This window comes from Tursiops truncatus, chromosome 15 (genome assembly GCF_011762595.2).
Source record: "Tursiops truncatus isolate mTurTru1 chromosome 15, mTurTru1.mat.Y, whole genome shotgun sequence".
Lineage (NCBI taxonomy): Eukaryota > Metazoa > Chordata > Mammalia > Artiodactyla > Delphinidae > Tursiops > Tursiops truncatus.
Window position 1 is genome coordinate 70,328,204 of NC_047048.1, and position 15,300 is coordinate 70,343,503.

Sequence of the window (15,300 nt, forward strand, 5' to 3'; positions counted from 1 at the left end):
TCAACATCATTAGTCATTAGGGAAATACGAATCAAAACTGCTATAAGATACCACTTCATACTCACTAGGATGGCTATAATAAAAATAATGCAACGTAAGCGTTGGCGGCAAGGATGTGGAGAAATTGGAACCTTCAGATGTTGCTGGTGGAAATGTAAAATGTGCAGCCACTGTGGAAAAAAGTTTGACAGTTCCTCAATAAATTAAACATCAAACTATCATATGACCCAGAAACTCCACTCCTAGCTATATACCCCCAAAAATCGAAAACAGGAACTCCAACAAATATATGTACAAACTTGTTCATAGCAGCACTATTCGCAGTAGCTAAAAGGTGGAAACAGCCCAAATGTCCATCAGTGGATGAATGGATAAACAAATTGGGTTTATACATACAGTGGAATATTATTCAGCCATAAAAAAGGAGTGAACTACTGATATGTGCTGCATTATGGATGAACCTCAAAAACATTATGCTGAGTGAAAGAAGCCACATAAGGTCACATATTGTATGGTTCCATTTATATGAAACTATCCAGAATAGGTGACTCCACAGAGACAGAACACAGATTGGTGATTACCAGGGGTTGGGACCAGGGGAGTAGGGAGAAACTGCTTAATAAGTATGGGGTTTCCTTTTGGGGATGACAAACATATTCTGGGACTAGACAGAGGTGGTGTTCACAAAACATGAATGTACTAAATGCCACGCAAGCGTTAATTTTGTGTTATGTGAAGTTCAACTCAATACGTGTAAAAAATTAGAACAAAATATTTAAACTTAAATTTTCCTTACACTATAAATAACTAATCAGTATTTGGAGTCTTCTTTAAGGAAGGCATAGCTTCTAGCAAAATCCTGTCGATTTTTAGTTTGTGATCATTTTTAGTTTTATAATTCTGTCCTATACCTCTTCTATTTTAGGAATCCTTATAAGATAGTCACATTGAATCCTGCAGTCACCTTATCAACAGCCATTTTGAATTAATATAAATTGTAGTATCAACAGCTATTTTGAATTAATATAAGTTGTAGTAGTTTTTCAGCTCACCACTCCTTCTAGAATCCCTTTCTTGATTTTCTTTTCATTCTCTAGGTTTGAGCTTTAAGTATTTGTTTCGGAAAGGGTTATTTAAAAGAATATATCTCTATCTATCTATCTATCTATCTATATATATATATATATATATATTTGTTACTTCCTATGGTTGAATTTTTGATTCACTTATTTTATTGTGGTAAGCAAATGAGTTTATTCTGATAATTTCATGGAACATAAGCTTATCACTGCAACAGGCTTCTGGTCCAATGGATGTTCTTAGATTCTTTCTTCTCCATCCCTTTCTCAAGGCCCAGAGGCTGCTCCCTTGCTTGTTTATTCCCCTATCTCAAGGAGTCATTGGCTTTGATGTTCAATTAAGACCTTTCCTCCTAGGACTTCCAGGAGAAGGCTCACCCGTCTCTGACCCAAGCGCAAGCCACAAAGGTCATTTGGACCAGTCCAGTAGTCTTCCGTTCCTAGAATTGGTGCATGAGAAACCTGCCAGTCTCCTGGATGCCCCTTCTCCCCCAGCCATATTGCTTTGCTCTGAGTTCTCATTATTTAGTTGATTTGGAAAGAAAAGCACAAATGGACGAATTGAGAAATAAGGTGATTCTAGCAGCCTCCTAACACACATCTGTATGGTAGATGTCACGTGTTGGTAAAGCCCTACCTCCTAGCCCTGTTGTTTGCCTCACTGCCTCTTCCTCCCCACTCCCACTCACTCCCCACAAAGGACAGTCGATAACAGTTTTTCATGCACCACTTCCAGGAAGGGAGGAGTGCTGGACTGATTCAACCTGTGTCTTACCCTTGGATCAGAGCCAAAAGTAAGCCTTCTCCTTAGAAGGGGGTATCTCCATGGTTTGCCAGTCCATTCATTTTCTTACCACTCTTTCTTCTGGCATTTGATGAGTAGTTCATTTGTTTATTTATTCATTCATTCATTCATCAAATACTTTATGAGTACTCATGACATGCCAGGCACTGTTGAAGAAATTGGGGATACAGCAGTGAACAAGACAGGTGAAAATCTCCTCCTCCGTGGAGCTGATAGTCTAGTGGGATGAGACACGTAATACATAATAAACTGATAAAATATTGAGTCGGCCAAAAGTTCGTTCAGTTTTTCCTTAACATCTTACGAAAAACCTGAATGAACTTTTTGGCCAACCCAGTATACAGGATGTTAGGAAGTAACAAGAGATAAAAACAAACAAACAGTAGAGTGTGTGACTTTAAATTGAGCAATGAGGTTAAACCTCATTGAGAAGCAGGGGTTTGAGTGAAGACCTGAGGGGTGAAGGAATGAGCTCAGTGAATATTTAAGAGGAGAATATTCTAGAGAGAGGGAACAGCCAGTGCAAAGGCTCTGAGACAGAATCATGCCTAGTGTGGCCAGACTGGCATGAACGAGGAGAATATTAGGAGGTGATGTCGGGAAGGTGAAAGGGATGTACGTGGGAGTGGGGGAGTAGACCATGTAGCCATTATAAGGACCCTCTTCTTTTTTTATTGAATGAAAGATTCTTTAAACTCTACAGTGCTTCACAATTTTCACAAGTTTCACACACATGGTTTCATATAATCCCATAATAACCCTTTTCCACTCCCACCCCTATACTCCCCCTCCCCCCCTTCCCTCTCCTCGCTGGTAACCACTAGTTTCTTCTCTATATCTGTGCGTCTGGGTCTTTTTTGTTATATACACTAGATTGTTGTATTTTTAGATTCCATATATAAGTGATACCATACAGTCTGTCCTTTTCTGTCTGACTTATTTCACTTAACATAATGCCCTCGAAGTCCATCCATGTTGCTGCAAATGGCAAAATTTCATTCTTTTTATGGCCAAGTAGTATTCCGTAGTATGTGTGTGTGTGTGTATATATGTATATGCACACACATGTGCTACGTCTTCTTTATCCATTCATCTGTTGATGGACACTTAGGTTGCTTCCATACCTTGACAATTGTAAATAACGCTGCTATGAACATTGGGGTGCATGTATCTTTTTGAATGAGTGTTTTTGTCTTTTTTGGATATATGCTCAGGAATGGAATTGCTGAGGACCCTGTTATAATTGAGTAAGAAGGGGGTCACTGGAGGGTGGTAAGCAAAGGAATGACATGACCTCACATTTTAACAGGATAATTCTGGTCTCTGAATGAGAATAGACCAAAGCAAGGGCGGAGGCAGGGAAACCAGGTAGGAGACTACTGCACTCATCCAGGGTAAAGAGGATGATGGCTTGGACCGTAAAGGTTCCATCTTGTATCTGTTCTGAAAGTGGGGCGAATATGATTTCCTGACAGATTTGGTGTAGAGTATGAGAGAAAGAGAGGTGTCAAAGGATAGCTCCAAGGCATTTGGCCTGAGCAGTTGGAAGGATGGACTTGCCATCAACTGAGGAGGAGAAAACCATGGATTGACAGGTTCTCTTTTGGACGTGTTAAATTTGAGATGTCTATTAAAATCCAAACAAGGGTGTCAAATACAGTGGGCTCTATGAACCTGTAGTTCAGGAGAGAGGTCTCGTCTGGAGATATGATCTGGGGTGTCAGCAGCATACAAATGGTATTTAAAGCCAGGAGTTTAGATGAAATCCTCAAGGACTGAGTGTATTTAGTGAAGAGATCTGGAATCTGAGCTCTGTGACATCATTAATAGGTTGAGGGAAAGAATGGGAACCAGCAAAGGACATGGAGAAGAAAAGCCCTGTGATTTAGGAAGAGCAACATGTGTGGTGTCCTAGAATCACTTGAAGAAATTTATTCCCAGGAGAAGGAGGGTGGCCAAGTGTGTCAAATGCTTCTGAGAAGGTCAACGTGGACAGTTGGGACTGAGATCTGACCATCGGACTTAGTAACATGGAGGTCACTGGCGACCTTGCCAGACAGTTTTGGTGGATGGTGGAATGAAAATGTGATTGGAATGCATTTTTTTTAACTAATTAATTAACTTATTTATTTTTGGCTGTGTTGGGTCTTCGTTGCTGTGCGTGGGCTTTCTCTAGTTGCGGTGAGCGGGGGCTACTCTTCGTTGTGGTGTGCAGGCTTCTCCTTGCGGTGGCTTCTCTTGTTGCGGAGCACAGGCTCAGTAGTTGTGGCTTCTCTTGTTGCGGAGCACAGGCTCAGAGTTGCGGCATGCGGGCTCAGTAGTTGTGGCTTGCAGGCTCTAGAGCTCAGGCTCAGTAGTTGTGGCACATGGGCTTAGTTGCTCTGCGGCATGTGGGATCTGCCCAGACCAGGGCTCAAACCCATGTCCCCTGCATTTGCAGGTGGATTCTTAACCACTGCACCACCAGGGAAGTCCCTGGAATGTGTTTGAGAGAGGATGGGTGGATAGGAAAAGACAACTCTTTACAGAAGTTTCCCTGTAAGATTTGCTAATCTTTCTAGCTTCTAGAGCTCTTACAACTTGGCATCTCTTTCTATATTCTCATGAGGACACTCGTGCTGGAGAGCAAATTAGGCATCACTGAGTGGTTCATTTCTTACTTAGAGGAAGTGAGGAATATGAGTCTTGAATAGGTCTCTGACCCAGTGTGGGAAAATGATGGACTCAGAGTCACAAGACATGGGCTTGAATCCCAACAATAATTCTTGTTATCCCAAGAGTAACTTGGGACACCTTCATGTTCTTCATCTGCCGAATGGAGAGAACAGTCACTTCCCTGCAGAGCTCATATGGATTAAATGGAGAATGCGTGTGGAAATACCGGGTCCAGAGACTGGCACACAGTATGAATCCATAGCAGGCTGGGGTGGTATTCAGGTGTCATGCGTTTAGGATTTAATTGCATTCAGAGGAGGCATGTACGCATTTGCACGTTTAGTTATTGTTAAGTGTGCTAATTGCCTCTTTAAGTGAATTGTCATAATTGTGTGATTCCAATATTTTGATGCAACATATGCTTATTTTTGGAAAAGGCTTCTGGTCACTTGGGCTGGTTCCAGTGTGTTAGGGTTTTGGTTTTTTAAATGAAAGGCATGGACTCGTGCAGTCATTTGGCATTTACTGTCACATGCCATGTGACAGCACCTGTTGTGGGTGCAGGGAGTAGAGAGGAAGGTGACAGTCCACAGACATGAACAGCGGGTGACTGAGGGACTTCCAGTCTGTTGGGAGGGGCAGATATGGAAACCCCCAGGTAAAGTCTAAACCCAAAGCCTGGTGCGTCCTCCCATGTCATGTGCTCATTCATCACATTCTAATTGAGCACCTACTGTGTGCTAGGCGTTGGTGACAAGACAGCCTTAACCCCTGCCCCCGTGGAGTCTGTGGGGAGGGGACACAAGCTAAAGGGAAGGAAAGAGTCACAAATCATTGCGGGCGATAAGGATGCTGTGGGGAACACAGATGAGGCTGTGGAGGGGGAATGAGAGGAGGGGAGTTCCTGTGGGAGGGTCTGGGGAAGGCTTCCTGGGACTCTGCTTTCCGGGATGATATGATACCTGTGGCTGAGTGCCATCTAAAGGCAGTCAGCCCCTCACCCATCTCGGTGGCCAGGCTGAAGCCAGACATCACCCTGTGCTGCACAGACCTGTGGTGTGAGGAGTTAGGAACATTCACGGTGGGCAAAACAGTGAGGATACCGAGTGGGTGAGCTGCTGTTTACTTGTCCTGTGTCCCTGGGGAAGTTCCTTAACGTCTCTGAAACTCCTGGCAAGGACAATAACAACAGCAATAACAACCGTCACGGAGCAGGCTGGCTCTGTGCCAGGCGGTGTCCTGAACAATTTACACATGTTGATTCATTTACTCTTTGCAGGAGCCCTACAGTATATACTGTTATTACCTTCTTTTCACATACGAGGAAACTGGGGCACAGGGAGGTTAAGTAACCTGCCCAAAGCCACACAGCTAGTATGTGGCAGAGCCAGAATTCAAGGCTTTGGACCACTTACACTGTACTGCCTCCTGTAGCAGCAGTAATGGCTACATACATAATGGCTACTGCTACATAGCAGCGTAATGGCCACCTCCAGCGCAGTCACGGAGGTCGAGTGAGATGCATGCTTATGGCACCTGCCGTAGGACCTGGCTCATTCACCCATCCAGCTAATTATTTAGCTCTGACTTCCTGCCAGTTGCTGGAAAACAGGACATATAAGGGCTGTCCCAGCAGAACTCACATTAAACACATAATTATACAAGAAGTTAGCTACAAATCTGATGAGTACTTCCAAGAAGAAATGCAGGGTGTGTGACACTCTAGAGAGTGTCAGGGAAGACATTTAAACCAAACCTATGGCGGAGGGATGAGTAGGAATGGGCCAGATGAAGGAAGAGCGAGTGACGGGCAAAGCATTCTAGCAGAAGGAACAGACTGTGTGAGGGCCTGGAGGCAGGAAAGGTCCCTGTGGCTAGAAGGGTGATGGGAGCCAGGCCAGGTGAAGACTTACAAGCCATGTTTGGTTCTATGGACTTTATCCTAGGACAGAGGGGAGCCGTCAAAGCCTTGTAAGCGTGGGAGTTATGTGGTGAGATGATCATCTTTCAAGAGACCCGTTTGGCTGCATGAAGGGAATGGATTGGTGGGGACAAGAGTGGGCTATGGGAGACCAGTAAGGAAGCTGTTGCAGTTCCCCAGGTAAGAGATGGTGGTGGCCTGGACCAAGATAGTGTGAATGGAGAGAAATGGATAGGTTTAAAAGATATTTCAGAGGAGTTTCATTGGACTTGAGGGGTGACTGAAGGTAAGCCCCCAGTTCGTGGCTTTATTAACTGGGTGGAGGATGAGGGAGACACAGGTGCAGGTTGGGGGAAGGGGCATCGTGATTGCAGCTTTGCACATGTTCACTTTGAGATGCTTGTGAGACATCAAGTGGGAGCATTGAGTAGGCATTTAGATGCTCAGATCTGGAACTCAGATGAGTGACCAAAATTGGAGGTGGAAATGCGGCATCAAGATGGAAGTTGAAACTGAGACTGTGTGAGGTCCACCTGGGGAGAAGGTGTAGGGCAGGAAGAGCAGAACACTCAGGACTGAACCCAAGAAACTCCAACGTGGCTGGCAGAGAAGGAGTTGACACTGGAGACAGAGAAGCAAGGAGGTGGGCAGATAACTGAAAGCACGAGGTCCTGGAGGCTAAAGGAGGGATGTTTGCAAGATGAAGGAAAGGGATTCGTTGGACTGTCACTGCTGAGGGGACAGATGAGACGTGGCTGGAAAAGAAAGCCAGTTGGATCTGGTGCCATGGAGCTCACTGGTTGGTGAGGGCATGGAGGGAAGAGAATGCAGGTTGCAGTGGGCTATGGAGTGAATGGGAGACAAGGGAGGGGAGCCAATGGGTGAGGACAGCCCTTTCCAGAAGATGGGTGTGGACCGGAGGAGAGATGGTGGCAGCTGCAGAGGGATAGGGGGGTGTGTAAGACCAGAGAGTTGAGCCTGTGTCAGTCCAGCAGGGAGGGGAGGCCGAAGAGCCAGGAACAAGAACGGTTAATGGAATGACCAAGGTCCTTGGGGCAGAGGGAGAAAGGACGGGGTAGGACCATTCATACACACGTAGGGAGATTGGCCTTCGGAAGAAGTAGGGATGGCTCTTCTGGCATCAAAACAGGAGGCAAGTTGGTGCCAGATGGGCAGGTTTGTGGTTCTGGTGTCAGGACATTTTGGAAGCTATTTTCTGTTTTCCCTGTGAATGAAGTAGAAGGTGACTGGTCATCTGCAAAGGGGCAGAAAGGGAGTTAGAGGACTACTCTGGGGAGAATCATCATGGAGATTAACAAGGTGGGAGGGAGCGGTTCCCAGCAGCACGAAGATCCCGCGCAGAGCTGGTGAGCGTGATTTCTGGTGAAATTTGGCCAGAGCCTTGCTCAGCTGTCTTGGTGAGGGTGCAGACGGGGCGGATGGTTGCATTCACATCAGGGGTGGGGGGTTTACTAGCGAGGCGCCAGGCATAGAAGGGTACAGAGTGCTTTCTCTCCAGCCATTTCTGATTTCTTGGGGGTATTTCTCCCCTTTCCCCTCTCTGCTCCCTAGAGCAATCCATCTCCCTTCACCAACTTATGTACCGTTCATATCCTTAACCACAAAATTATACCATTTGACCTTTGGGTATCTTGTCTTGGAAGAGAGGCACGTAAAGGTGAAGTTACATTAACACCCGCATATATGCACCAAAATGCATCAAAATACAATCTGAAGCATTTTCATCACCCTTGGGGACCATGTTAAGATGTTTGGAGGGACCTCTCTCTTTCTGTCTCTTTTTCAGTAGAGACATACTAGTGTTTAGGCAGGGAGTGTTCAGAAGGTCTTTATTTGGGGAATGGGCACTGGGAGCAGAGTGGACATAGACTCAGAGGGGGAGACTGATGCTTGGAGGGTCCTTAAAGAGGTTGCTACTGTCACAGCAATACGAGAAGATACGGATCAGACCCAGTTACCTCCTAGTTGTAACCTGGGCGAAGCCTCTAGATCTTGATTTTTTTGATCTGTGAATGGGGATAAATACAGGATGCGTTTAACAATTAGAGATTTACATGTCAATTACATTGACATGTGAATGGGGATTATTTTTTGATCTGTGAATGGGGATAAATACAGGATGCGTTTAACAATTTGAGATGTATATGTCAATTACACCTTAATAAAGCTGGAAGAGAAATAGTTCAGGGCAGGCCTACCTGGGGAATTAGGGAGACACCCACATCAAGGTAGACCTCCCTGGGGAATTTGAGGGATGTCCCAGGTCAGTTTAGACACACTTGGGGAATTAGGGAGATCATAGGTGACACACACTTGTAATTAAGGAGACATAGGAGGTCACTGTAGACACAGCTGGGATATTAGAGACACATACCATTTGTTACACACCTAGGAAATTACGGAGAAAAAATAATGAGAGATGATGTGCACATAAACCACCCACCATATACTGGGTGATCAGTAACTAGCAATGGGGGCTATATTCTGGGTAAGAGATGGTAAGGGAGAGCATTGCATTGGGGTCCTGTGTAAGAAAACGTGCGAGGAGTTACTTTCCCAAGCTCATCAATAACAAGGCTGGACCAAAGCCTGTTTCTTGGTACCCAAGCCCTCAGTTTGGCCTTGATCGGCACTGCCTCTCAGGATTGTTAGGACCCAGAGTCTCAGGGTCCAAGTCACAGACTAGAAAGCGTTGCCTTCCTTTGCAGACAGTGTAAATTAGGGGAGGAGGGAGCGAGACCTTTTTCTAACTGTGCAACTTTCGCAGGTGAATTCCCCTCCCTGTGCCTTAGTGTCTCTGTCCATAAAATGGCTGTATAATAACAGAACCTCCTTCACAACGATGTTGTGAGAATTAAATGCATTAAACTTTTGTAAAGCGCTCACACCTGGCACATACCATATGCTCAATAAATGTTAGATATTTATATTCCCTGATTGAAAAAACTGCTCAAGGAAATTGTTTATGGTAGAGCTGAGACCTACCAGGACATGGTTTCCACCTATGTGTCAAGCTTGATCAGGAGAAACTGGATCTTCCTTGGGCCCTCTCCTGGTCCTTCTGTTACTCCCAGGCACCAGCTGGGGGACTCCCATCAAACTGGATTGAAATCCCATGGATATCGATAGAACAGCTAATGTGTATACTTAGCCATGGAGCTTGAAAGGTGGATGAGCCCATCCCCTGTCCCCCTTTGTGCGAGTATGGAAACTGAGCTGAGAGAGAGCAATGACAGGCTAAGATCGTGCAGTACGAGATATATAACTTTGGTTGTATGCATATAGAGCAACTAGGCAGGGGACGGTCCCCAAACCTGTGAGCTTGGTCCAGCTCTCGGAAGCAACTTCATGTGGTAGGAAGGAGCCAGATCTTGGGGTCAGAAGACTGGATCCTATTCCTGATGGCTCCGGATGCCCTTCGCCACCAGCAGGGTCACTGCTTCCCGGCCTGCTGTTTGCCTATCCGTGAAATAATCTCACAGGATCCCTGCAGAGGGAGCCAGGAAGCAAGAGGTGGCTTAGGCTCTGGGTCCAAGGTGGGGGCATGAGTGTGGCTAGGCACTACCCTCTCGGAGCATGTTTCTGTGGTTATAAAGGGCAGCCTAGGGCTCTTCCCCAGGAATTGTGGTGAGGTTCACAGATGCCCGAGAAGAGAGGCATTAACAACAAGCAGGTGTTTTAGAGACCATGTGGGCCTTCTTCCCACCATAACTCCATTCGAATCCTACCCATCCCCGCCCCCTCAGTGACCTCATCCAACAAATATTTACTGAGAGCCTACCCACCAAGAACCAGATATTGTAATGGGCTTCCACTGCCCTAGCTATTTTAATACACATACTTAATTTACCAAAGAATATAAGGATGTTAGAAGATTTATTTCTCGTATGCTGTTGTGGTTTCATGTTTTTTTCCTTCTCTACACATTATATTTTATGACTGTTGTAAGATTTACTATCATATTCACCAGGACCTTTGGTGTCCTTCATCTGGAATGTTCCCAACCATTATCTCTTCAGTTATTCCTCTGCCCCATTCTCACTGTTCTCCCTCCAGAAGGCTGATTGAACAGATGTCCATTAGACACCCTCACTTTGTCCTCTATACCTTGAAACTTCTCCTTCATGTTTTCTTGGATCCGTCTTGCAGTTCACACATAACTCTTCTCCTAGGTCTAATCGCTCTCAGAGCACAGAAGAGGAGGAATGATTCCCCAGGCTAACATAACCTTGGTACTAAAACCCAACAAAGTCAGTATGAAAAAGGAAAATCATAGGCCCATCTTACTCGTGAACTAGATGCCAAAATCCTAAACAGAATATCAGCAATCAAAATCTAATCATGCGTAAAGTGACCAAGTAGGGTCTATTCCAGAAATGCAGGGTTGTTTTCACATTAGAAAAACCGAGTGTAGCAATTTACCGTATTAACTGAATTCAAGGAAAAAGTCACTTGAGACTCTCAGTCGATGCAGGGACAAGGAATTCAATAAAATTAAAATTTGATGCAAGATTGAAAGAAAAAGGAATGCCCTTAACCTGTTATAAAATACCTGTAAGAACCTATGGCAAATCATGCTTAGTGGTAAAAATATTGAGCTACTTAAGATAAGGAAAAAAGCAAGGGTGTCCACTCTTACCATTTCTATTCAGCATTGTAATGGAGCTTCCTGGTCAGTGCAGTGAGGTGGGAAAAAGGAACAAATAATGTTTGGAAAGGAAGGTGTCCAGTGTGGCTCGTAGCTTGTGCTCCTGGGGGAATGTTTTTACCGTTTACCAAGATGAGAAAGACCAAGAGAGGACCCAGTTGGGAACATATAGGAGAAGGTCGCCCAGCTGCCCTGGAAGACCATGGGGCAGGGAGTCAGGATACTTCAGCTCCACTCCCAGCTCTTCTACTGGCCCTGCATGGGCCGCTTTCCTCTTGGACCTGAGTTTTTCCATCTGTAAAATGGGTGGGTGTGGACAGATGGATTCATGGTGGGCTGCAGGGGCCAGATCTGGTGGGAAAACAGAGAAGAACAGGTGAACAGGAGCTGACCCCATTCTCCAGGAGGGCAGGTTTCTGTATACAGGCTGTACAGTAGGAGGAAGCACCCATTTGGGGATGGGTCAGGAGTCTGACTGGGCCATCTTGACTGTGTGCCTTGCAGAGGGATCATCCCCTCTCTCCTTTGCCAAGGGGTTATCATTGTTGCTATTTTTGGTGCTGTCAAACCTGTTCTGCAGCTGTAAGACATTGACCCTCAACAACATGCCCTTTTGATGTTTTAGACCTACAACAGCCAGAACGAGAGCAACGAAGACTATGAGATCCCCCCAATAACACCTCCCAACCTCCCTGAGCCATCCCTCCTGCACCTGGGGGACCACGAAGCCGGCTACCACTCACTGTGCCACGGCCTCACGCCCAACGGGCTGCTCCCTGCTTACTCCTACCAGGCCATGGACCTCCCAGCCATCATGGTGTCCAACATGCTGGCCCAGGACAGCCACCTGCTATCAGGCCAGCTGCCCACGGTGAGTCCCTTTTACCTGCCATGATTCCTGCTGGTTACAGCAGGAAAGGGAGTTGATGGGGAGCAGAATGTCAGTGCCTTGCTGAGGACCCTCTGCTCATGGGCAGGGTCTGGGCTTGGTTGGTTACTTGCATGGGGGTCTGCAGAATATTGGGGGTGGGCATGGAGGGAAATTTATGTCCTCACACTACTTATTTCTGAAGCTGAGTTTATAATATCTCGGTATTATTTGTTTTATTATTTTTTTAATAGTATAGTCTCATCTTTATTTTTATTTTTTAAAGACTTTATTGAGGGGGACTTCCCTGGCGGTCCAACTGTTAGGACTCTGTGCTTCTGCTGCAGGGGCCCTGGGTTCGATTCCTGGTCAGGGAACTAAGAATCCCACAAGCTGCTTGGTGTGGCCAAAAAAAAAAAAAAAAGTCTTTATTATTGAAATATAATTCACCTACTATACAATTCACCTATTTGAAGTATATGGTTCGGTAGCTTTTAGAATATTCACAGAGTTGTGTGACCATCAACACACTCTATTTTAGTACCTTTTCATCACCCCCAAAAGAAACCTTATACCCTTTAACCATCATCCCCAAATTCCCCCATCATCTAGCCCTAGGCAACCACTGATCTACTATATAGTTGCCTGTTACGCACATTTCATATAAATAGAATCAGATTATTTTTAAAATATCGTATTGCTTCAGCTAGCAGGGAAGAGGGTGATTACTGACTTAGAGTTTTGAGGATGTGTGGGAATTTGGCAGGCAGACCAGGGAAGGGAAGGACCTTCCAGGCTGAGGGAACAGCATGTACAAAAGCAAGAGGCAGGAGCCTCATGCTGTGCTTAGGAGTGGCATGTAGGTCATTCTTTTTATTGGGCTGGAGAGAAGGGACATGGAGCTATACAGGGAGAGAGGAGTGAAAACTAGCAGGGCCTGATCATGAAGATCCTGAATACATGCTGAGGAACTGTATGATTCTTCAGCATGGATGGTTGCTTTGAACAATCAAGACCTACAGAAGATCAGCAGAGATTTTTTTGTACAATGGGAAAATCTCCTTAAGGGAATTCTAGTACTTCTCCTGAATGACTGTGATGTGTGTTTATTTTTGCTTTTTCCTTCACAGCTAGTCACAACCCTTAAGTTCATTCCTAAGTGACAGTAATCAAACTCAAATGAGCTGACGCAGAAAAAAAGGCTGAAATATCCAGGGGTGGACAAAGGGTTTCAGGCATAGCTGGATCCAGGAACTCCAGCAGTATCGTTAGTGTCATCCGCGCAGCAGGCATGAAGGCTTCCAGCAGCCAGCATCTTCCCTGATGTCTCTGGCAGGTGACAGTTTGGGTCTTCCAGGGAGGACCATGACAGCGTGGCTGGACCCACCACTGTGTCCAGGAGGAAGCAAGTCCTTGATTTTGTCACAAACACACCTATGGAGGGGAGGAGGGGCCACTAAATTGATTTCCCGTCAGAATCACATGATGTTGGATGGATCATGTTTATCTCTGCAGAGGCTGCTCAGAGGTCATGGCCAAATATGTGGCCCAATTCTAGCAGATGCCTGGGACCTTCAGGTATACAGTTTATCGTCTAACAGTCTTAACTGTATTTTATTTATTTATTGTTTACTCTTATTACCACCAAATCTCCTTGCTTAAAAAAAAATCCTGGTGTACTCTATGTATACTTTTGAGAGCCGCGTCACTTTTGTTTTCTCGAAGCTAGTGAGACGTAAAAGGAGAGAAGGAGAGAGGGAGGGAGGGAGGAAGCCAACTCAAGCCCCACATTTTATATTGTTCAGGGTCTGACTAAAGTGCTCAATGGAAATTGATGCTCCATTTGTTGAGGAACGAGCCCATCAATAATGCAGGTTCTCCGCTTCCCCTTCCCTCTCTAGACCTGCAGATTCCACAGCCATGTGGTTTTAATTCCACTTTGTTACAACGCTTTTACCTTAGCTGCTTGCCCAGCTAATTTCCTAACAAAAACCTCACAATTCCAGACCGTCCTGGTTCGGGATTTATGGTAACAGAGGCAGGGGCGGGGCCCTGCAGACGTCTCTGGTGTGTACCCTGGGGAGGGCCGTGGATAAGGGGTGCGTCTAGCTGCAGTTCTGGTCCACAGTGTCACTGGTCTGGGATGCTGGTGGTCAGTGGAGACAGTGTGGGCTAGTGATAAATGCATGGGCTCCGGCATCCCACGGACCCGTATTAATCCTGGTCCCACATCCTGAGCTTCAGTCCTCTTTTCTTGCAGTGACGTGTATCTGAGATAATGTATGTAAAGTCTTAACAAATGTCTGGCAGAGAGTAAACAATCAGGGAATGTTTGCTATTGTTATTATTAGTCATAAAAATGAATTCCCACTGTAACCCAATGGCAGTGTTTTCCCATTAGTCTCATTTACCTAAAGGAACAGACTGCAGGTACTCACAGGTACCTTGGTAGGGCCACCTGGTTATAATAGCTCTGATAATTACAAAGGATATTATCTGTTTATCAGAGATGACCCCCCCACCCCGATCCTTCCTCCTAGAAAATGCTTTTGTTGGGCTCAGTCCAAATAGGTACTTTGTAGCCACTTTCCAGATTTCTTTAAAAACTAGTGCATGTTTAAGATGTTTCACAAATTCAGATAGCTTTAATTCTTCCATTAGTGAGAGTTTTCAAGGGTTCACTGGGTTTTATATTCCCTCGTTATGAAATGAAAGATAAGCCAAACTATTTTCCCCAGGGGAAGGCTGCCGGACCAAGTAAGAAACCAAATAAGAACGTGTCCATCCATTGGGACTATATGGCAAAGAGGGACAAAGCACCCTTGAAGACAATTGTTTTAAATGTGTCTGAGCTGAAGCTTGAAGGTGTGTGTCTGTGTGTATGGATGTGCTGCTATGTGGGTGATGCTGGAATTTGTGTCAGCACCCTCTAGATGTTAAGCATTGTGCAGGAGGCTTTACAAACATTTTCCCACGTAATGCTCCCAAGTTCCGAGTGAGGCAGGAACGACTGCAGTGAGGAAATGGCGGCTCAGAGCAGGTAGGTGATTGTATTAGTTTCCTGTGGCTGCTCTAGCAATTGTCACAAACTCGGTGGCTTAAAAACAACGGAAATTGGGCTTCCCTGGTGGCGCAGTGGTTGAGAGTCCGCCTGCCGATGCAGGGGATGCGGGTTCGTGCCCCGGTCCGGGAGGATCCCACATGCCGCGGAGCAGCTGGGCCCGTGAGCCACGGCCGCTGAGCCTGCGCGTCCGGAGCCTGTTGCTCTGCAACGGGAGAGGCCACAACAGTGAGAGGCCCGCG

At 45.7% G+C, this 15,300-nt stretch overlaps 1 protein-coding gene across 1 annotated transcript in view; it reads left to right on the forward strand.

Moving 5' to 3' along the window:
* Positions 1–15,300, forward strand: part of TOX2 (TOX high mobility group box family member 2) — a 131,532-nt gene that overhangs the window by 73,339 nt on the left and 42,893 nt on the right. Inside the window, exon 3 of the mRNA XM_019944049.3 lies at positions 11,755–12,000. Within this exon, the coding sequence (XP_019799608.2) occupies positions 11,755–12,000 (246 nt within the window). The remainder of the gene's footprint in view (positions 1–11,754; positions 12,001–15,300) is intronic.